The 24,824-nt window shown below is 43.1% G+C and overlaps 1 protein-coding gene across 8 annotated transcripts in view; it reads left to right on the top strand.

Moving 5' to 3' along the window:
- The window catches only part of MYO18A (myosin XVIIIA), a 328,523-nt gene that overhangs the window by 142,728 nt on the left and 160,971 nt on the right, over positions 1–24,824 (top strand). For all 8 annotated transcript variants that reach the window (XM_066599575.1, XM_066599574.1, XM_066599571.1 and 5 more), the window contains 3 exons: positions 1,958–2,102; positions 16,445–16,621; positions 19,886–19,976. In XM_066599575.1, the coding sequence (XP_066455672.1) occupies positions 1,958–2,102; positions 16,445–16,621; positions 19,886–19,976 (413 nt within the window). The remainder of the gene's footprint in view (positions 1–1,957; positions 2,103–16,444; positions 16,622–19,885; positions 19,977–24,824) is intronic.

Raw genomic sequence — 24,824 nt, 5'->3', positions numbered from 1 at the left:
GACTGCCCACAGTGCAGAGGGATCAGCCCTATTCTCATTTGCACAAGGAAAGACTAGAAGCAATGGGATGAAACTGAAAGGGAGGAGACACAGATTAGATATTAGAAAAAACTTTGACAGTGAGGGTGATGAATGAGTGGAACAGGTTGCCACGGGAAGTGGTGAGTTCTCCTTCAATAGAAGTGTTAAAACAGAGGCTGAACCAGACATCTGTCTGGGATGATGTAGTAAATCCTGCACTGAGCAGGCGGTTGGAGCAGATGACCCTGGAGGTTCCTTCCAACTCTACCATTCTATGAATAGCTGTATAAATGTATGTATAGTCAGTACCAAGAATTAGTGCAACTGTATTCTTACCAAGGACTGTACAAAGGGCATACATGACATGCATAGGAAAGGCAATTTAGACCTCTATATAAGAAAGGGTTCTTTAGGGTACATTCACATGTAGCGGATTTTCTGCAGCTGAAAATCCGCACCAAAATCCACATTAATTCGTGTGGCAAAAACTGCATTGTAATCCGCACCATTAGTGCAGACTTTTTATTGGTTTTTTTTGCCGTGGATATGCAGCAGACTTCACCCTGAGTGTAGTAGATAGTGTTGCGTACAAAGTGAAGGGGAAGCACTGGTACCAGAAAACACCAAATAGAGCGACCGATACCAGCACATGATGTGAAGAAGGTGGCTCGTCCTGCTGGGAGGGAGGGATGGACACCAAGGAGAGAGAAAATGGAAGAGGAGAAGCGGAGGAAGCCAGCAGTCCCAATATAATAGGCCTCTTGTCTGTGGATGTGTGTGCCTGTTACTGGGACGACAGGCTGAGGTGACGTGGGCAGGCTGTCCGTGCTCTGGGCACCATGGCTCTGTTGTGCATGCCGGCAACCTTCAGGACTAAGAAAGATGATGTGAGGGCAGAAGGGGTAAAGTTTGCTGTTGATCCGCACCCAAAATCCGCATCAATGGTGCTGATTTTGACGTTAAAAGGGTGCATATTTTGGTGTATGCTGCATCCCTGTGGAAAATTTGCAACATTTTCTGCTATGTGTGAACATACCCTTAAGCTCCTTTTAAATGCAACGATTATCGATTAAACTGCCAAACGATTCAACAAATTGACAACATGTTTGCATAAAATCACTCACACCTAATCATCTCTATTTTACCCTTATTAGCTAAAGTAAACTCAGTAGCAGCTGTTTGCTCAGTTGGGCGTGTGTTTATGCGAGGGATTATCTGGCCTGCAGAATCTATTGTCTTGCAGCACGAGTAAACCATGTACTCATTGTGTATGCAAGGCAAACAAAAACCATCCTGCAGCCGTTCAAAAGACTGGACAAATTCCATTCAAATGAAATGTCTTTTGAGCGGCCGAACGATGGTTTTTATACCGGCTAAAAACCCCGTGGCTAATGACAAGTGAACAAATAGTCCACGACTTTAGGCTGTTTGAATGAATTTTGAGCGATAATCGTTGCATGTAAAAGGGCCTTTACAGTTAAGGCTCTTGTACACGGAATAGTTTTCGTTCAAATAAGCGAAATAACCAGATGAGAATTGTTCGCTCTTTGTTTTCTTAGAGTAGTCAAACTATGGAATGCCGGATCCCAAAAGGTAGTAATGGCAGAGGTGGTGACTGCATTTAAGAATTAACGATTATTGATATCTAATTCATGCAGCTGTGTCTTTTTTTTTTTTTCTCTTTTCAAGCTTTTGTTATCCAACTTAATCTATTTTAAAGTTCTTCAAAAATATTCGCTTTCTCCTCTGCATGGGACGTCATCTTCTACCTTTCCTGATTAGAAAGACATAATAAGTATTTGACGGACGACTCCATATTTTACTCCAACATACGGTGCCAAGTGTGCCATGCTGGCATGTAATAAAATAGTCTGGACCTTTGTTCTGCTGCTGTCCTTTCTGAAGCCACCAGATCCATATTCAGTGTTTTGTACAGGGTGAAGACAAGCAGAAGTCGGCACAGCTCTTCAGCAAACTTCAGGCAGCTATGAAGATCCTGGGCGTCTCCAGCGAGGAGCAAAAGGTCTTCTGGTTAATACTTGGAGCGATTTACCACCTGGGATCAGCTGGAGCCACCAAAGGTATCAATATCTGCAGAATAGTGCTATGACATATGTTCCAATATTGTAACCCTAGAACCATAGCTGACTTGTGGTGATATAGTAATACAAGTTGGCGTGAGAACTAAATCTATTGTTCAGTGTAAGGCACAATGGGGTAACAGATCAGAGGGAAGCCCCACAGCGTAGGTCTTGGCATGACTTCTACATGTCAAGACTTCTGCATGAAATACAATGAAAGACAGAAGCATCTTATTAGGAGGACAGCGGACGGAGAAAGACACCTTATAGCTAGAAGGGACTTCATAATTGGGACTTGACTGAAAGCTGCTAAAGTGTTGAGGGCTGCAAAATTCTGTAATATCTGAAATTGAATGCTTTGTGTAGGAGTGACAAATCAATCTGGTTATGAATGAAGGGGAGTGATGTGCAGGTGGAAATCACAAAGAAGAGCAAATGGGATCAAATAACCATGAATGCAAAGTTATTCATATAGTGAATGACCATGCCGCCTCCGCAGAATAAGACCTCATGCGCACAGAAGCACACGTGGAATACCAATGTTTTCCAGTTTTTAGAGCTGTAGGGCTGCTTTCGTACAGCGTTTTCACATAGAAAACATGCTTTTAGGCTGTTAGGCCTCATGTGCACGGCATGCACGAATTCAATGCAGGTAACCATGCACGGAACCCAGCTCTGCCCGTGGCCAGCGAGCCCTGGTACCTGCATTTTCATGGCAGCAGCATCCGTGCGGATCCCCCTACTTCCGAGTGCGTTGTACCGCGCATGGTCCTCACGGCTCACTGTCGGACATGCGCAGTACAGATTTTTTATTTTTTTTGGTTTAATCTCCTGCTTTTTCGTGGATCCGCAGCACTTCCGCATCGTCAGCTGCGTGTCTTCGGCGAATCAGACGGTTTCCATTTACTTCAATGGAAGCCGTCTGTGCAGGAACCACACAAAAATGGAACATGCTGCGATTTGTTTTCCAGACCTGAAGGCCCGCAAATCAAGTCTACATGTTTTAGTCCTTTTGCGGACACCCATGCATCTCTATGGGTTGCTTGGTTTGCGGATCTCCCGCGCAGATACCGCAAATCAAATCTGCACGTGGACATTGGGCCTTGAAGTTTTCCACGCAAACAATATTGATGAGCTATTCTCTGCATCATCCATAGTTGACTGGCTTGGGTCTGTCCCTGTGTATTGTGGCGCTGACAGCAGGCATCAGTCGATCGGGTGGGGTCCCAAGCAGCAGACCCCAACTGATCCAACTATTGTATTATGCATACTAATGTCCCATGTGCATCAAGTAGTCGGAGAAGTGGGTCCGTCCATCTTTGCTCGAATAGACCCAGTGGGTCGCTTTAATTGTGTGAATAAGGCCTTAAAGTAGCAGCAAAGTGGGCGCGAGTTTAGCAAATGTCACTTACCTAATGCAGAAGCATTCCATGTGGGAATTGACTTGCAGCACAGATTTTACATCCACTGCTTGTCAAGTCAGCTTGTGGATTTCACCCCTCAATGAGCTGTATGAAATTGTATTAAATGTGGGATTTCAGGGAATCCATTGCAAATTCTGTGGCAGTTTTTCCTTTCAATTCCATCCCTCGTTAGCGCACCCTAGAGGTGCTTCTAGACGGAACGATATTGTTCAAAGGGGCAAAAGTGATTGATGATCGTTCTGTCTAAATGAGAGCCAACGACTGAAGAACAAACCATAATTGTTCACTTTTTCTTCGTCCGTTTTACGCAGGCAGAAGAATCCTCATTGGCTCGTTCACCTATCGTTCCGTTTAAACAGCGCTCGCTCATTCGCTCTCAGTCGCTTAGGCCGCCTGCAGACGAGCGGGTCGGATCCGGCAGCGAGAAATCTCGCCGCGCGATCCGACCCCAGAGTCTGCAGGGACGAGCGCGTACTCACTCGCGCCTGGCGGCCCCGGCTCTTTGATGTGTCGGCTGCCGCGCAGCCGGCGCATGCGCAGACCGGAGCCGGCGGCCAGGTGAGTGCGTGCCCCGCAGAAAATTAGAACATGCCACGGTTTGTTTGCCGCGCGAGATTTCGCGCGGCCAAACCGCGGCCGTCTGCATAGGAGTGCGTATTGTAATGCACTCCTATGCAGACTTTCAGCGGCGGAAATCCCGCGGGAAATCCCGCGGCGGGATTTCCGCTCGTCTGCAGGCGGCCTTATACAGTGAGTGTAAAAGACTGAGCCATTTATTGTTTGAACGAGTCAACGATGAATCTAAACAGGATGCACAAGTGTGCAAATGATCGGCTTGTCTAAAGAGTCCCTAAATTCTAATCACACCCGTAACTTGGTAATATAAGGGGACGCAGCGGACTCTGACCCTGTACTCGGCCGGTAACCCATGCGTACCTGTCCGCTGTCTTCTAATCTGTGCTGCGAATGGGCCGGCCGGCCCGCATGCGTGGTACAGACTATGCCGTGTTGTCGCTGACTTGGATCCCCCGACCTTTCCGCAATGATAATTGCGGAAGGGTCACCGGGCGGAGGGCTTTCATTGACTTCAATGGAAGCCTTCCGCACAGAATCGCAGCAATCTGCTCATGTAGAGGAAATCGCGTTTTGCCATAGCATGCTATGGCCGGCATTTGCTGCGGAATGCGGAGGCAGACTACCGCTTCCGATTCCGCAATGCAACTCTGCCCATGTGCAAGGCGGCCTTGTACTGCAGCTTTTTTTTTCTCTGCATGCGGATGAGATTTTTTGAGATGGTTGTCCCGTGTGCATGCGGATACAGACGGGCCACTGAGTAGTGAGTAATCGCTCACTTCTCGCAGTCGTCGCCTAAAAATCAAGCGACTATCTGCCATGTAAACAGGCAGTTGTCCATGTATGAATGACTGCCTGTTTGCAGTGAAGTGGGTGGCCGAAAGTGATCTCTGGCCGCCCACTTCTCTCAACGACTATCGCTGCTGTGTGAATGCATCGGAGGGATAGTCTGGTGTAAATGTAACTTAAGGTGATCGTCTTCCCACTTGAAAGCCCGTGTATTCTGCATTGACTTGAGCCTGGATTTAATTGCTATCCAAGTGCAGACATTTATAGAACATATGTTAAGATGCTCTAAAGTTATTACGGTGTCTTACGGCGGCTCCGACACTTTTATGCTGACATTCCCTTTTATTAGCACTTATCTGAATGCCCTAATAACCATGAGGCAGATGGTATACCATGGCTTGTGTCTGCAGTGTATAACTCCTGTATAACCTTCCCTTCCCCTGCAGTTTCAGATGTAGATGACCTGGGTAACTTAGTTTGACTCTTGCTGAGTTTGTGTTTCTATTCAATCTTTCATGTGCATTTCTTTCTCATCTTCCAGCTGCTCATCCCTTCCTTACACTATATAGCATGGAGCATGACTAATCCAACCAGGCACTGAGCCCTGGAAGTAGTCACATCCAGCCTCCTAAGAACGGCTTGTCACCTACACCACTCCATCACGCAGGCCGAACCCTTGATGCAACAATAGTATCATATCATGGGGCTTCAAGTTCACTTGAACAGATTTTTGCTTACAAATTTCCCTAAGCAAGAAATGCAGGAATTGCTATTATGAATGAAAGCTGCTAATACAAATTTTAAGCAAAGGTCCGATGATTGACATCTGACCAAGCCCTATGGTTTTTGGCAACTGTAGTTTTTGAACTTTTGCTTCTGTGATTCACATTTTTTTTTTAGAAGTCAGCCAAGTTCTATAAGGCTGTCAATGTGTTAAATTGAAAAGTGTAAAAGCAATGTAATTGCTTTTTTGTTTCACACCACTAGAGGGCAGACAGAAACCAGTTTTGCAGGAATAATAGTTACATTACTTTTGCTAAACGTACTGTATCAAGCTTGAAGTAATGTTAATTCTGCATTCACTGGGTATTGCGATTCGTAAAAAGTTCAATTTTTTTTTTTTTTGTACGATTTTCTCTTGCTTTTTTTTCATAAGTGTTTGCAATTTCCGTACACAATGATGTTGAAAAAAGACACTTCTGGTTCTCTTACATTTTTTTTTAATTATGGCTGCATGCTTTAAAAACAGATCATACTTGCATCATGCGAATGTGGTTATTTTTTTTATTTTTTTTTTTTAACACATCCATTGACTGGGCGATTTTCAGAAGCAAATTGAACAAATACGTTTTTTTTTCTCTCAGGTAAAAAATACGCCCATGTTTTTTTCTGGCCCAAAAATCGCAGAAAAATTAAAAAAATCACTTGTGTAACTACAACCTAACAAAACTATTTGTTAATCTCCCAATAAAAGTGTTTGCCCCTAAATACAAATGTATTTAGACTATATACAAGCTGGCTATTGCCGTCTAGCAAGTTGGTTACAGCAAAATGTTGTTTTACGAATTTTTTTTTTTATTTTTTTTAAACCTTTTATTAACATGTCTTGTATATCCATTCGTGTGAGAGAACCCCTTTTGTCCTGTTTTAGCTATACATGTCTAGAGCCTTATTCTGGATTACAGCCGTTACCATTTCAGTAAAGCTGTTCCTCGTTTTCACAGACGTCTTACTTTTCAGTTGCGCCTTTTGTGGTCTGACAGCTGTTACTGAACTATGTGCCACTATGGTGCCAAGTGGTGCAGCTCTGTGGCTAGCTGGGCATCATGAGGTCTATAGTTTAGAGAAAGCTGGCCGCCGTCATCTGCTGACTCCATCCAGATACAATGTACATAACATGAATGCATGCCTTCTGCAAGCTATCACATATTTGCATGATGAGTCTTGAAGTGTTCTTCTGGACAAAAGGCACATAAGAAATGTACCATTCATACTGCACTTTTTCCGTGGCCTGTCATAAGAAATAACTACATTAATACACTGTGCCCCAAAATATCATTTAAGCTTAATGGAAATGTTCATCCTGTGTTTAGGTGTGCTGGATAATGCATGCGTCAATGTGTTGCACATTATTAAAGAACAGCTCCAATCAGATATGAATATTCTTTAAATCCATTCATGTCGATAATATTAACTATAGGATATAGTGCCACATTAGTTGGTGCTGACTGAAGCCCCATTTAGGCACAACGATTCGCTCAAAATTTGATAAAAGCCATCTTTTGAGCGATAATCGTTGCGTGTAAATGTGCCCATCTTTCACTTTTCTGCTGAACGATGGATTTCGGTTTGGCATGAAATCCATCGTTCGGCAGAACAGCTCATAAGCAGGACCGCACGCTATGTTCTGCCCAGGGAGACCTGATTACAGCTGATTGCATTGTCTCAGCTGTCAGCCCCGCCAGAAGAACAAAGGGAGTGTATTCAGCGAACAGCAAATGGTCTGTTCCCTGAATACAGCTCCTGGCGGCTCACACGCTACTAATTGGTACTAATAGGCATTAGTACCAAGTAGTAGTTTATGTAAAAATTATCGCTCAAAGCTATCATTTGAGCGATCATCTTTGTGTCTAAATGCTCCTTTAGACTTGATTCCTCCAACGCCTTTTGGTTAGTGCTGATGTCGAGGTCTAAGTGAATACAAGATCTGTAACAAGAGCCCTACCTTTCCATATACGTCTGTGTAGCAGGGGAGCCTCGGGCACAATGACCCAGATGTGACTGCTACCCCTGCACCCCAATAACTAGGCTATGGGTGACATAATAAAGTTACATTACTTATTTTCCTAGATAAATGATGTAAATGGCCTTAAAAGCGATGACTACTTTCACAGTCATTAATCCATAAAAGTTGTCCCTTCCCAGACTGCATTAGTCATCATCCGATGATGATGTACTTAGGAGAAAACACATCACACGGCATCCAATATATCAGATCTGTTATAAATGTTTCTAAACGAAGGGGAATGTCATCAGAAAATGACCTATTTTTGAAATTGAGGTTTTATGCTCGTTAAACTTATGTTTTTAATTTTTGGTCGTTATTTTCTTTTATTTTCCACGCCACTATGTATGTTTCAAAAAATCTATTATCTTGCAGTTTTTACCATGAACCCTATTAATAGTCTGATAGTTCCAGTTCTGCAGAGAGAACTTTTCTGCTGTTATCTAGTTATTAGCATAGACAGGATTATAATGAAATGTAAAACCTATATATGTAAAACCTAACCTAAGATCCACCATTCACAATAGGTGATGGTCACAGCTCACCTCCTCCCTACACAGTGACCTCTGCACAGGTCACAGCATGCCTAAAACCATCTCCCATAGAAATAAATTAAAATGTGCTGTTTCCACTGGTCCCTGTGACAGAACAGTAAGTGGGTACTGTTGTATCTTGTCTCCACCGGAAGCTATGGGCTGACCTGGCTTTGCTGGAGTTAACGCCCCCTGTCAAGCCTCTAGCTTCCGATTGGGTGTTTGTGTGTATACTGTCCCGTGCGACATGTAACTTTCACAGCGGCGGCCAGCAGCAGAGGCTCCGGTTATGGTCAGACTGGACTGACCGGAGCACAGGGCCGTGGACAGTCTCAGCCACAGCGGCATAGTACAGAGTGGCAGCAGTGGAGGGGAAAAGTACATAGCCGGGGACAGTGTTTTGGGCAACAGCGTCGGGGTGGCGACCTCACTGTCCCCCGGCGCTCTGTGCTCCTGGCTGCTGCAAGCTGACGGCCTTCTCTCCGCAGGGCATTGCAGGGCGGCTGCCAGGGAAGGCGCTTGCAGCTGAGACTGGAGGGTCCCGGCGAGGTGGAAAGTGCGCTCGCAGCTGACACTGGAGAGTATCGCACAGCCCAGCCAATCAGCAGCTGGGGGCGTATCTTACACATCCCACAGCACAATGACAGGTCTCCACCCATTTTTGTGGTGGAGACAAAATACAACAGTACCCAGTACGTGTCCAACTCATTAGGTTTTCTGGCCAAAGTGAAAACTGCAAGACATTAGGACTTTTTTAATATGCGTAGTGATATAAAAAATTTCAAAAAATAATAAAATGAAATCTTAAAAATATGCTAAACGTAAAAACTTACTCTCTTTTAAAGGAAGCATTGAAAAAAACTTTTTTAAAATTTTTTTTCCTTTGGGCTAGATTAACCCTCCAGTGGAACTGAAGATCCTCTTCTGTTGGGCCGCTGTTCTGATGTGCTAATACGGTGCACGAGCAGAGCTTGAGTGTAAACACCTAATGAAAAATTTCCGAAAAAGTCCGTAACTAATGCTTTAGTGCATCAGAATGATAGGAGCCACGTGATCTGTGACATCAAAGGCCGCAGAGCAATTTAATGTGTACTTGCACTGTCTAGCTGGAGGTTAGACCTTCGGGACAATATCTGTTGAGCCGGTTACTACACAGATCCCTCTAGAGTACTAATGTTCATATCCGTAGTAACTGGAGCTGCCCTTTAATGATGTGTTACTTATTTCCTGATCATAGGTGCTGCTCTGTAAGCTAAATTACAATGGATACCTTCTGATCTAAGCCACAAAGCATTCAACCACTATCTATATTAAAAGTTTTATATGTAATGTGAAGTGTATATGTGTGATATTATCTGTATGTCATAAGTGTAATCACCGAAGTTAGAACATACTGAGGTTAAGAATAGTGAATCAAGTTTAGACTAAATCTCCTAATCTCTGTGCGTGTGCAGATGGATATTAATGCTTTTAGTTGCAGTATGACTCCACTTAAATCCCTGCAGGAGGAATTAATAGGATTATTTCTAAGTGTTTTATTTACTTTTCATTAACGAGATGTATGAAGATGACGATAATGGCTGCTAAATCTCTCCCATCTTCGGATGTTCACCGAAGACTCCTTATCCCGTAGTCAAGAGATGTTCGTTCTTGGAAGTCTTTGTGTTTTCTCCCCATTTTTATCATAAAGATAGTATTTACTGAATCTGTCAGTACGGGGACATCGGAACCATCTGGATACAACTGTGTGCTGAGGAAGCGGCATAATTATTTCACCTATAACTCTTCCTGTCAGCGCCCATCTTAGCACTTGTCCATCACGCCGAGTAGAGAACCTGCTATGTAATGAATTTAAAAAGGCAGTACTGGTAGGGAGCGTTGAGAATGCGAGTATGAGAATGCAACTGTTGTCATCTCGTGGTCCCATCAGGGACTTGTAGGAACTAAAGTATGAGGCCACCTTCTGTGATACAGTCTCTGGATGCTAAGGCCTCATACACATGGCCATATTGAATTATGGCTCTGTTTTGTATAGTGCACTAATTAGGGCAGCTGTTAAGGTGCATTGGAAACCTCAGTATGTCCTTGATTTCAAATGTGGCCTCCCCATCAGATGCACAGAGGTGTGCCACCTACACGTAGCTCTGTACATGGTACGACATCTTTGTGGCTCCATGGTGCAGCCTCTTTCATAGGACTCTGTGCATGAGACCTAAAGTGAAGCAGATAAAGTTTTGTGGTTTTTTTTTTCCTTATTATATTTATACCACACTAAGGGCTAATGCCCACAGACTGATTTCTGCCACGTTGTACGCGCCAGAAATCCGTGGCGTTGCCCCGCTACTATTGGGTTCTTTTGCATTTAATAGCTCAATGCTCACGCTGCAGAATTCCACCACAGCATGAAATAAACCACGGCATGTTCTAAATGCCGCGGGAATAAGCGCGGCCGGCTTCCATTGTAGTCAATGGGGATTTTGCGGGGGTGCCGTGGCGGACTCCGCTTCGATATTCCGCTGGCGGAGTCCGTCACGGCCGTGGGCAGGAGCCCTGACACTTTAAGTGTTATTTTTATTAGTAACATAGTCTGTAAGGCTGAAAAAAGACACGTTCATCCAGTTCAGCCTATTACCCCCCCCCCCATGTTGATCCAGAGGAAGGTTAAAAATAAAACCCAGTGAGGTTGAAGCCAATTCTCTGCATTTAGGGGGAAAAAAATCCTTCCTATCTCCAGTCTGGCAGTCAGAATAATCCCTGGTTCAACAACCCTTTTTGAAGTTAATTATTATAACATATAATATTGTAACGCTCAAGAAAGGTGTCCAGGCCCCTCTTGTACTCTTTTAGCAAGTTTGCCATCACCACGTCCTCAGGCAGAGAGTTCCATAGTGTCACTGCTCTTACAGTAAAGAACCTGCTTCTATGTTTGGTGTAGAAACCTTCTTTCCTCTAGACATAGAGGATGCCCCCTTGTCACAGTCCTGGATATAATAGATGATGGGAGAGATCTCTGTATTGTCCCCTGATATATTATACATAGTGATTAGGTGGCCCCTCAGACGTCTTTTTTTTTTTTTTTTCTAAATTAAATACCCCCATGGTTGATAACCTCTCTGGTTATTGTAGTGCGCCCATTCCGTACATTCATTTACCTGTCCGCCTTTGTACCAGCTCAAGCTCTGTTATGTCCTCCTTGAGAATCGGTGCTCAAAACTGTCCACAATATTCCATGTGTGCTCTAACCAGTGACTTGTAAAGAGGAAGAACTATGCCAACGATAGCATAGGCTATCAATATAGTGGATCACCTAGGGTCTGCCACTTGGGATCCCGGCTGTCACCAGCAAAACACAGGATACAGAGCAGAAGTGGATAATTCCGGTGCCTGGGCGGTGCTAGTAACTGCAGGCACAGCTCCCATTAAAATCGATGAGAGCTGTGCCTGCAATTACCAGCATTGACCACTACACATGGGTCGGAGCTATTTGGTGATCGGCTAGGATTTTGAGTGGTGGACCCCAACCCATTCACTGAGAATAGGTCATCAAAAAAAAATAGCCTAGAAAATTCCTTGAACGGCAACAATTGTTAACAGGCTTGATAAAACCCCATTTCACTGTGCTAAAAGAAATATTGCAGCCGGCAGCACGACGGCTCCGTGACTAGCGCTGGGGTCAAACCTGACAAAGGATAAAATCTGCATGGAGTTTGTATGTACTCCTTAGTTGTTGGAGATAGATTCTTGTCCCCCACAGGGACCGCGCCTAATAAGTGTCAGTCTGTGTACCGCACTGCTGTATATGTGTGTGCTATATGTAAACTAATAAGTAAAGTCATTGATAGTGGTTGAATAAGTTCTACAAAGGATAAGTTTGCAATCTCATACCCCCATCCTAAAGCCCCTAATTTGGCAGCACGTATGATCAGTCCGTTGTGATGACGGGGTGGAGGTTTGAACAGACCTTCCTAACAGCCTCTTCTCTGTCTCTCTATGAAGTCCTTTGTGTGCAGAACAATAACCTACATAACAATTAGTCAGTTGTGTTTGTTTTCTAACTGTGTGTTTTTATTTGCATGTTGCATGCTGCTCCTTTGCAATACAGAAGCAGATGAAGGTAAAGACGCGTTTCATCCCTCTTTTCTTTTATACCTCCAAGTGCATTTGTGTCTTGTGTTATCTGTCTCCAGTCCGGCCCGGGCTCTCCGTATCCGTCACAGTGTGACAGCTGTTTAATTGAGTCATTGTATTGACACGAGTGTTTCTCATCTCTCATGCCTGTGCCTTGTCTCCGTGACTTAATATTGTTTCATCTTTGTGTTTATTAGACCATCACTGCCAAGAGTATTGTCACTCCAGAGCTGGCGTCGCTTCTGACATTTCCATACAGTTATTTTCCATCTTATTAAGGACGCCTTTATAGCGAACAAAAGATTTGTCCTTAAGTAATGCAGCGTAATAGCCAGCTGTCTATAGCAACGCTACATATTTTTATTATGGATGGATTAAACGGCCTTTGGAAATAAGAAAGATGAACAATACCTCTGCGGCGCCATCTATTGGATGGCATCATTCCTGCACATCAATGTCCGCCCCTTCTTATGATTGGGAATTAAAAACCCCAATTCCCAATCATTGTTCCAAAGACCTGTATAAAGGGTTGGACATTGATGTGCAGGAATGGTCCCATCCAATAGGTGGCGCTGCAGAGGTATTCCATCTTCCTTATCTGCATATATTTCCCAGTGGAGCATGAATGACTTTATAATTCTCATCACTCACCTTCTAGGTGCTCTCCTTAAGGAGTGATGATACCCCTCTTGAAATTTAGAGGCTTTTTTTCAACATTTAAAGCAGCCCTCAGGTTTCGGGACTAAGTTCTGTCCTGGGACAGGAGGTGCTGGGTAGTAGAATTACCTGCGGTGGTAGTTCTCTGCCACTTTCCTCAGTTTCGGGCCCTGTTTTCAGTCGTTTAAGATGGCTGCACCAGTTTTCTAATTTGCTAATTCACACTGCTTTCTGATTGGTCAGTGCTGATCATGTGAGCAGCTCTGGTCAATCAGAGAATTATATACAGGCACTTGTGGGTTATAGGTCACCATTTTTTAAATAAATATATAATTTCAACACTATCTTGCAGGCTACTGCCGCGTTATACGCCTGAATAATATTATAAGTATTTTATGTTTTGGAGAAAAATATTTTAAGATTTTTTTTTTACGTATATGTATTGGTAAAACATTTGTGAAATGTAGTTAGTGGAGACAGATAACCCACGAGTACCCATATACACTACCGGTCAAAAGTCTCAGAACACCTCAATTTTTCCTGTTCTCATTACCATTTACGCATTTTAATGTCTCAAATCAAAGTATAGAACAAATAAGTTGATTAATAAAAATAATGGATTAACTTTGTTTCACCAAATTAGAGTTAGATTTTTAACTCTTCACAGTAGCCCCCTCTAGTTGGCATGGAAGGCTTCGATTGTGTAAACTGTTTTCTACAACTGCATTCAGACATTGTTCATAAATGTCTTCCCAAAGGTTGTTGCAGAAGTTCCCACAAATGCGCTGCACTTGTAAGTTGCTTTGCTTTCACCCTTTTGTCCAGTTCATTCCAAGCAAGCTCAAGCACAGTCTGGAGATAGGGGAGGTCATTCCATTATGTGAAGTCTACCAGCTTCTCCTTGTCTTACGTAGTTCTGCCATAACCTAGAAGTTTGTTGTGGATCATTGTGCTGTTGTAATATGTACACCTGACCAACTAAGCGCATACTAGAGGGTACTGTATGGCATATCAAAATGCTATGGTAGTTTTTTGCCCAGTGTGCCAGTCACTTTGTGCAAGTTACCAACTGTATAACCAGTAACCGAGGCCCAAACCATCACCTCCTCCATGTTTAACAGTTGCTGTGACCCACACTGGAACCATCCTTTCACCTACTTGATGGCATGCAAAAACCAAACGCGATGTACCAAAGATGTCAAATTTTGATTAATCACTCTAAGTTTTTTTCCACTCTTCAGTAGTCCAATGCAGATGCTGATTGGCCCAAACAAGCCATTTATTTTACTTTTAATTCTTAGCAGCAGCTTTCTTCCTGATACTCCTCCTGTCGAACCAAGAGAGAGAGGTCTTCTATCCACAGTTTGAAGCTGTGCTTGAACATTTTGGGCTTTAAGGTGTTGATCACACAAATGGTTGACTTTCAAAAACTTGTCATCTGATTTTGTCGTGGCCTTTGGTCTGCCAGACCTCTTCCTGTCAAGGTTTCCTCCACTTTCCAAGTGCCTTTTGATCAAAAAAACTGTACCGACTGCCAGCTTGACTTTCTCGGCAATTACTTTGTTGGACAGACCTCCATTTCCAAGGGTTATAATTGTCTGTCTGTCTTTGCTTAATTGCCTTTTTCTAGACTTTATGATAGCAATGTGCTCTGTCCTGGAGAGCAAAACTCTCCATACCTGCCCTAGTGGGTGTTCCAACAGAGACAGAGGGTAATCTACAAAAGTTTAGGCACCTGTAGGAATAGTTTGCTTATGACTTCAAACCATAATTTGGTTACTGTGCTGCAGAGCCGCTGTCCTTGATGTGTTCCCTGAAAAAGCACTTTGGTTAAAATAATCAATTCTGACTGTTGTATTTCAGGTTAAAATTTCTTATTTTTTATGTTTTTAATGTTTGAGATATTTCATGTTTTTCGCTGGACTTGAGCTGTGTTAATGTCAAAAATAATTGGAAAAATTGAGGTGCTCTAAAACTTTTGACCGGTAGTGCAGTGCATTAGTAGTCTAACTCTACCAGTGCACTGTGGGGGGATTAGGTATTCTGAAGATTGTGTCGACCATCTTGGATGGCCAAAAACAGGGCCCACAACTGCCAGATTGGAGGAATGCGAGAAGATATGCAGGTAATATACCCTCCTCCCCCTCCAGTCCTGGGACCGAGTTTTGGTCTGAAACCAGAGAGTTGCTTTAATGTTGACATATGCCATGTGTGTTTGATTTGTAAGGGTCCTAGAACAAGCAAAGAAGCTGTATTGCTCAGTTTCATTGATTTATTCCAAAACTGCATTTTTTGACCTAATGCTGTGTCTGAACGGCATTTTAGTCGCAGTCATGTAAATAGTCATGTTGCATAGATTCTTGATACAGCACTAGGTCAGAAGTGCTGCTGTTTAGTGAAAAAGTTTGAGGGGCTATATAAAAAATATATATATTTTTTCTGTGATCAGTTGGGGTCCCACAATTCACTTACCTATCAGACATTGATGGCATGTCTCATCAATGTGCCAACAATATTAGAGGAGTTTTTACCACAATTGGCATTTATTACCTATCCTCTGGATAGGTGATAAATGTCTGAACATTGGCGACTTCATCGATCACTAGAATGGGGGTCCCAAGCTTCTCATTCTTCCTCACTACCCCATTAAAGTGAGACAGAGTTTAGGTGGAGCAGCAGTTGAGCCAGTTTCATGCTGATCCATTCAGTGTCGATGGGGCTGATTGAAATAGTCAGGCACTCAAAGTAATAGACTTTGAACTAAGTGGCACTGTGCATGCATGACCACCGCTTCATTCAAAGTCATCCTGATTGCAGTCGCCCAGTGTATGGGAGCAGTGGACGTACAATCTCCATTTAAGTATTTGCCTATCCTTTTGGATAGGTAATAAAGGTCCATTCTGGGAAACCCCTGTAATGGTGGAAACCACTTATAAAAGTGCCCCTTGGGTTTAACGGAAGCTTGGCAGAATCTCCTGTACTGCCCAACTGCTCATATCGGTCAATGATTCTGAGCTCTAGCTTGTGCTTCTGGGGCCGTTATACTGTTTTATAAGTTTAGTGATCTAGCAATCCTAAATCAGAAAGAGAAGTAGCGATGGAAAAGGATCATAAAGTGATCATTTTTTTTTGTCATCACCTTCAAATTCAAATTTTCACCTAGTTCTCTCTTTTTCAACTCCACTTTACAGGGCCAGTTAAATGAAAAAGTGGCCGTTGCACCTCTGTCATCTGGTTTCAGCAATCAGTGGGGACCCCCATTGATCAGAACTTTTGACGTTTTGCTCGGACATGTCCAAAGCTTGTAGAATTTGCAATTGCTCTTTAAGCCTCAGGTCAATTTAAAAGTACAGACATTATGGCTCCCGAGTAATCGCTAGAATTACCATTCTGACTTATATTGCTCTTTGGTAAATGTGTGCCATTCATTTAAAAATCTGTGTTCTTATAAAGCTGGCAGAAAGCAGTTTGCCCGACATGAGTGGGCACAGAAAGCCGCCTATCTCCTGGGCTGTTCCCTGGAAGAACTTTCCTCGTCAATCTTCAAGCATCATGCTAAAACCAGCGGCCTGCAGAAATCGACCTCCTTCCGTCAAGGACTGGATGATGCAAGCCAAGGAGACGGACCAGGTAAGGGGTGGTGAGACATAGTCCTGAATAGATCAAGATAGAATTACACTTGAAATGAATTGATGACGTGTTTGCGGAAAACTGCCTATTAGCGAACAGCTACTTGGTTAATATTTAATGGCTGCTTCTTTAATGTCAACCTTTGCAGGCAGCCAGCGCTATCCATGCTCTTTCTATCAGACATGCAGTTATCCTTTTTAATGAGCCCCATTCAGTGTGAAGTGCTGAAGGCAGTGTGGGGAATGCTGCAAAGGGAAATGTATTCTATGTTGGCCCATCAAATTAATAGCGGTCCATGCAATACATGGATGAGCCGGGGCCGCTAGAGCAGGAGCGACTCTATATTGGTGCTCTCACTTGTTAGCTTATTGGGAACATATAGAAATGGGCTGACATGATGAAACAACTAGAAAAGAATTGCTTAAATATTGAGTCACTGATATTTTAATAGCACTAGAATTACTTCCATCAGCTGTAGTCCTCCCGCAGTAAACCTTAAATAACTTGCAACTTTTAGGCCTCTTTCAGATGAGCATTATTTAAATGGTTGTCCAGAACTTTTACTATTGATGACCTACGCTTAGGATAGGTCATAAATAGTTGATTGGCAATGGTCTGCTGATCAGGATCCTTCCGTTTACTGATCGCTGGGCCTGCTGTCAATGCTGACAGCCCTGGAAGCAGATAGCACTGTCAGCATTGCAGCGGCCTGGTTTGATACTTTGGGCACAGCTCCCATTGAATGCGCCACCTATCATGAGGATAGATTTAGTAAGTCCTGGACAACCCCTTTAGTCCATATTATGGAGCTAATAACAACCTTAAAATCCATTTACATGGTCTTATAAAATACATACTTATTTGAAAATGGCAGCATGCACTACATTCATCCGTTTTACGCATGCAATATACTCATTGAAGTCTACGGAGAGCGTTTAATATATGGATGCATCAGCATTTCACCTGTATGTCATCTGTAATTGCAATAATTGGTGGTATTTTTCATTGGGCAAATAACGGATCCATTTTTGCCCAGTAGGAAATAAAACCAATTAAGGCCAATATGGATGCTAATACTGATGAAGTGCACACCCCAAGTACCCCATAGTGAATGGCGGAGCAGAGCACATGTGTGAACACCTCTCCATTTATTTCTATAGAGATGGCCTAGTGTATTGCTTTACGATCTCCATAGTCGGTGAATAGAACTGAGGTCATGCATGTGCACTGCCTCTGTGCTCATTAACGAGTCTTGAGTCGTGCTGTTCTCAGGCTTTCTTGGGACCCCAGTGGTCGCACCCCCTGGGATTATCTCTTTAAAGAGACTGTCACTATCTTTTCTCAGGCCTCTCTGAGAGCAGCACAAGGTAATGTCAGACACATTGGTGTAATCAACGTGCCTATTCTATGTTTCTGTGCAGTAATTTTGGAGTTGCATTTTATTAGTAACATCCACACACACAGGACTGCAGGAAGTAGTCCTCAATATTCAGGAGCTGCAGCTAGTCCTGCTCACCCAACCCCACCCTCCTGCTGCTTATTGCCTACTACTGTGTATAGAGCCATAGCTGTCAATCAGTGGGTGGGGGTAGCTGTAGCTCATAAATATCTAGGACTACTTCCTATAGTCCTCTGTGTCTGGCTGCTGTTAATAGAATGTAAGTTTCTCCCAAACTACTGCACAGAAACATGCAGCAGATATATTTATCACAACATATCACTGTAATTGGTGTGCCTGTCACTACCTCTTTCCGCTCTCAGAGAGGGCTGCAAAAAGATGACAGCAGATTCCCTTCTGGCTATTCTTAGTCCCTCATATAGCCCTAAGGTGGAGAGCCCTTTTAATGGTAACGCTTTATACTACGTTCTTGGTAAATACATGCTACTATTTCTGTAATATGTTTTTATGACATTTGCAGCTTTGTTTCAGTACATTTTGGTGCTGGCTCCACTCTTGCCTGAAATGCTACTTACCTTTCATAATCTCTACAATTTTCTGTTGACTTTAAATATTTTAACCTTTTTAAAATGTAGAATTCCGGGCCTTTAATTGAAACCTCTCCTCAGATGTTCGCCTGACATTTTCTTTTCATTTTCTTTTGTCATGTTACTTTTGCTCTTGAAGTTTTCAATTCCACAAAAGCGCTGCGCAGCGCAGAAGTGACTCCACCGAGGTGCCCTTGGCGGAGTACAACCATACGAGTGACCTGCATGGGGGTGGGACAAGCTGACCTTTCTGGTCTGTGGACCTATCTGCTCCAGCTACATCTTACTTGTTCTAAACTTTACTCTAAATGGGTATTCACTAAGGCCAGGACTACATAGCAGCCCGAACTATCAATTCGACAGTATCACAATTCTGATATGTCTCGTGTTTGTGAAATGATGCCCCACCTTTTGGATCTTTTTACTAGCTAGCCTGTGTTCACATCTTCATCAGAGGCTGCGGTGTAGATTTGATACAAAATCATGGATAAAACCATGCAGTATGCATGACTGCAACTTATTTTAATCATTGGGGTCCATTGGGTGCCATTCGTGTTTGTCCAGTGCTAGATAAGGCACTTCTGTTATTTTCGGAAATCTTGGCACAGTTGCGGCAAAAGCCTTATTCCGATCCCTAACGCTTCCAATACACATGTTCCCGATGAGAAAACTGTATTTGTGTCCTACCCTGAATGAAATCATAGATTTTTAACGAGCCAAATGGAGACCAAAGACGTATTCGTTTGTTTCAATTTGTTTCCATTATTTTGGGGAATAGAAAAATGTAGTTGACTGCACTTTTCTGTCCTGAATGGAGACCAAAGTGCTGTCCATTTCACTCATTTTAGCCTATAATTCCTTTCAAGGTTGCGTTTTGACACTTCTTCATGAATTGAGGCAGAATCCCGAAAGTGAAAACCACTGTGTAGTGAAAGAAGCCAAATCTGCTGTTGCTATCGGGATAGTAGCATATTTCCCTGACTGTTATGCTTTCCCAATGCCCTGCAGGTTGTCCTTAGATGGCACCGCCGTTATTGTTGTTCATTAATTAGACCTAATAAAGCTTTATTTTACTCCTTCTAAAGGCATTAGGGAAAAAAGAAACTCTGCTATATTGAGTGGCAATACCAGGTAGAACTCCTTGACCGGCGACGACGCGTTTCTGTTACTTCACAGCAATCACCTAGTGCTAGGCAACTTTTGTAAAAGTGACTAGTAGAATTACTTCAAAGAGTTATATCTTTATTATTTTATTTATTTTTTCCTCCCTATTTACAGGTTCCAAGTTGTCAGCGTTGGAGTGCCTGGAAGGGATGGCCTCCGGTCTGTACTCAGAGCTGTTTACTCTACTCATCTCGCTGCTAAACAGGTATGACGGCTGAGTGACAAGTGCAAAACCTAAAATCCACATATTGATTTCACTTCCGATTGTGTGCAGATCTTTTCCACAGTGTGTGGATGAGGTTTGCTTAAATCTCTTCCCTTTCGTCGCTGCTGTAAATGCAGCGCACTTTCCATGTGGAAATTCTACACTGCAAATCTACAGCGGTCCCGCCTCATGTGGTACCCTTAGGGCTTATTCATAGAAACGCATTTGTGCAGCGAAGTGCACGCAGCGAATAGCTAGTGTGAGCGTATTTTGCGCATGCGCACTTGTTCGTGCAAAAGAATGCGCCGCATGTTCTATTTTAGTGGGCGTTGCGTATGAACATAGCAAATGGTAAACTAATTTTACTTAATGGCCAATTGAAATCAATGGAAGCATGCTTGCGTGGTTTTTTGCATGCACAAAAAATACAGTAAAATATAGGGGCGTGCAAGTACACAGCACAAATGCACGCACGCCCATGAGAAACCGGCTTTTTAATGGGTTATCTCAAGATCTAAAGTTACCCCATATCCATGGGAAAAGGGGCCACTTGATGATTGGTAGGAGACCCCAACCGCTCCTGAGAACAGGAGTCACATGTCACCCTCCTCTCGTCACCGCGGGGATGCTTGTTGTACCTGCAGTGACATCACAGTGAATGGAGCAGCAGCCAAGCATGTGCGGCGGCCAAGCATGTGCGGCGGCCAAGCATGTGCGGCCACCACTCCATTCATTTCAATGAGGCTGATGGAAATTGCAGAGCTCTTGTACCTCGGCTATGGCCAGCAGTTCCATTCAATGTGAATGGAGCAGCACTGCACATGTATGACTGCCGCTTCACTCAATCTCCAGCCCATTGCATGCTTGCATTGAGGAAGAAGGGGGCACAGGACCCTCGTACACAGGGTTTTTAGGGGTCTCAGCGACCCTCTAAAAGGGGTCTTCCACCAATCATAAAGTTATGCCCAATCTTGCAATAACCCTTTAAGATTGTTCTAGATCATCTTTATAGCCGAGACATACGATTTCTTAGCACTTATTACCAAAATTTTTTGTGCAGCGAATTCTTAAGATTTCCCACATCAAATGAATCTTAAGTTGTTTGCATCCTGCAGTTGGTTAATAGGTTTCTGAATACACAAGGCTATGAATTGTAGAGTTGGAGTATAGAAGGCTCAAGGGGGATTTGAAATTCAGTATGAAGGTCCCTACCACCCCCACCCCAGCATCACAGAAACTGTTATAGAGGCTATAGTACCTCTCAATCATTTATACTGCTTCTAGACAATTTTTATCAAGAGCAGGATCTCACTGTACATCCAGATTTATTTCACTTGCATTTGGCTATAGTGATTATTTAAGGTGTACGGTTCTATAGTTTCAGTGAAGCTGAATGACTGTAATAATTCTTGTTCCCAGATATGAGCACATAAAAGCCGGTTGTAAAACAAAGAAATATGTACCACTTTGCTGCCTTTTAAATAGTAAGGAAACTGCAAAGGAAAGTAGAGACAGTCCTGTTCGACGATATGACATAATGTGACTGAGCGTGAGAGCGCCTCCTGTGGCTGGATGGGTTTACATTCCTCCTGTAGATTCTTCTACTGCTACAGCAGCTACTTTAGATGCAGAATGCGTGCGAACTGCTACACGAAAAAACGGAGGCGTGTTTACATCGTATGACTATGATGGGAAAATTGCATGCTAGGACTGTAAGGTCTGCACGGAGTTTGTTTTTTTTTTGCTTTCCCTAAATATGCAAAGAAAGACCTGTCTGTCGTGATAAGAATTGCCCATTGTTGACCTTGAGACCTGGGTCTGCGGATCATGGTGGTTCAGTGTGTCTTGTACGCACTCTCAAAACACATGACTCGGGTGCTACCGCTTGGTGTTGATCTATCCCCGGGGCTAACCACACTGCTGTACAGAATACAAAACCTGCTCCTATGATGCTGGAAGTTTGAGTCAGGAGACCCACGATGAGGCCCGGACACACTTACGGATTCTGTACGTAAAACCAGGGCCGAGTACGGCAGTGTGGTTAGCTCATTAGTCACTCATTCTTGTGCACACTCTCCACTTAGGTTGCTAATTGAGCAACGATCCTCCCGAACGCAGTCCATACAGCCCAAACTGACACCTTCCCGGTAGAGGGGCAAGGGACCTGCATACATACACCCACACTGCTCTCCAGTAGGGTTAACGCCACCAAAGGCATAGGGTCAAAGACAAAATAAAAGGATGTACCATAAATACTAAAGTAAAATAAAATGGAGAAATACATAAATCTGTAACTTAACGCAGTTCTTAATGTCTGTCTTCATAAGGGTGGAGAGAAAGCGGCGCTCATTTCTGCTGCAGACTGCCTCAGTATTGCGTTGCAATGAGTAAATTGCGCTGTAACAATCTGCACGCTGATTTTGGTGCCGATTCTCTCTGCGATATGTAATCCTACCCTTACTGGTTAAAGTTGAGAGAATGGCGCATCCAGGAGGGTAGCTGCTGGATCGCCATCACTTAGCTATTATTCTGACTTTGATTTTGTGCCACTTTGTTTGCAATAGAAGTTTAAAATTTGCATTGTGGAAAAAAATGAGTAACCTGCCGCTTATTGACGTGGATTCGTACAGAATCCAGGCTTATGTACGGGCAGATTGTACTACAAGTCCATTCTTGTGCAAAAATCTGGCGGGTTGAACATCCCCAGAGGGGGGGGGGGGGGGGGGGGGGGGGGCAGGAGACTCACAAAGTGAGCTCCTTGCTTGATGGCTCACTTCTGTATATGTCCATCTCTGATTGAATCGTTTCACTTGTATAGCCTTTTTTTTTGCATAAGCTTATCTATAGAACACAGGGCTCTTTCACACTGGCAATCGCGAGAAAATTGCGGCAAAATTGCATTTTTTTTCCACATTTTTTTGAGCATTAGCGCTTTTTCTCGTAAAAACATTGCTGCCGCTTGCGATTTTCTTGTACGTTTTCTTTGTGATGTTTTTTTGTGCAAAAGTCAATAGAACTTTCTAATATTAAAAATGCATCGCATGACAATCGCAAGTTCCTGCTTTGTGATGCGATAAAAAGAAAACTTCATAGGGAAACATGGGAGATAAAAAAAAAAAATGCAACACGCAGAAAGACAGGACATACTGCGTTCTTTTTCTTGCAAGGCTGCATGAGTGAAAACATCACAAATGCGAAGGAAACCATTGAAAATCATTGGTTTCATAATTCTGCTTTTTCACCTACTCTTGCATCGCTCAAAAGACGCGATTTTTTTCGCCAGTGTGAAGACTTCCTAACAAAGCTATTAAAAAAAAAAATTTGCAGAAAAAGCTGCATTTTTGGCTTAAAATAACCACTCAAAAAACTGAATGTGAAGGAAGCCTTCCGATGATAACAGATGAGCCGTCATGGCTTTCACGTAGACTTCTGGCCTTGTTTTGCATTTCCTACGTGTGTATTCACATAGAAAAGTGTTTAACATGCCGGTAACTGGGGCATCCGTCTTGTGTTCAGGTGAATTGTCACCCAGTCACTGTTGTTCATGTTCACTCTTTAAATGGATTGTGTTGCCATCATCCATCAGGCAGGTGATTTATTTCTCACTTGAGTGGAAGTTACGGTGCACGCTCGGGCTGAAGGAAGGACGGGCGTCTTTTCACAGACCGCGCTTGTCCCGCCACATTTACTCTACGGCAATACATTTGGGTCAGAACAAAAGTCCTGTTATATCTTGTATATAAAAATGAATACAGTCCTGCGGTAACTGGAGGAACGTTCGGAGGTAGAGATCGCTCTTTACAAGTAACTATAGACAGAACTGAACATTAGATATGTTTGGGTCATTGACCAATAGTTCGATTTCTTCGATGGGGAGAATGCAGATGATTCCTGATTTGAAATATTTTTAAAATCACATACAAATAATTAATTTGAACCCAGATCTGAAGTTGGGTTTTGCAGTCGTGTAAAGCTGGTTTGAGATAGGTTAGTCAAGGAACTGGTTGTTTGCCGATACCCCCAACATCTATTTAAAAAGAGTGTTTCAAAGACTATTTGTCCATCGCTGGTCAGCTGACCTGAGAGCAGCCGTTGGGGAATGATGAACCAATTTACCCAACCCATATTTTGGTTTTTTTTGAGTAACCTTTTCTCCATGAAGCCAGCTAGAACCATTGAGATAGTTACTGCCCGCACTGGTTGTTTATGGCTACCAGCATACAGCTGAAGATAATGAGGCAGATTTACTAATACTGTCTAATTAGAATGTGCAAACAGTCTTGACAGATTGATCACAGCTGGAAGGTAAATTTGTCGAATTTTAAGACTGTTTCGTCTAAGCTTCTATATCCCCTAAGTTTACGCCATCAGTTGCACCAAAATTTTGGTGCAGTTTGGATGCATTTTTTGCATGACTGGCCATTGTCCTTTTTTTCAGACCAGTTCTAAAAGGTCTAAAAACACTTTTAGGAATGTGTCACTCGAGAATGACCTCTTGTATAAATCTTGTTATGTTAAATATATTTTTAAGACCTTTTGTATCTCCTTATCAATAGTTTAAAAAAAAAAACAACAACAAAAAAATGAAAGTCCTGCATCTTCCACACTGGTCTCTAAGCCTCATGATAGTGTGACACTTCCGGTTCCGTAGAGAAAACTTTTCAGCAATCATCTCATCAGTACCGGCAGGAATACAGTGACAGATGACACCTATCTATAGATAACACATGACCCACCATTCACAATGAGTGATGGTTACAGCCCACCGTCCCTGCATAGTGACCGCTACACATCTAATAGAGCATGCCCACAACACTGTCATAGAAGCCAGTGATTCCCTCATGTCTA

The sequence above is a fragment of the Eleutherodactylus coqui genome, chromosome 4, assembly GCF_035609145.1.
Source record: "Eleutherodactylus coqui strain aEleCoq1 chromosome 4, aEleCoq1.hap1, whole genome shotgun sequence".
NCBI classification, from domain to species: Eukaryota; Metazoa; Chordata; class Amphibia; order Anura; family Eleutherodactylidae; genus Eleutherodactylus; species Eleutherodactylus coqui.
The sequence above is the reverse complement of the archived record's forward strand: the minus strand, read 5'-3'. Positions and strand labels throughout refer to the sequence as shown.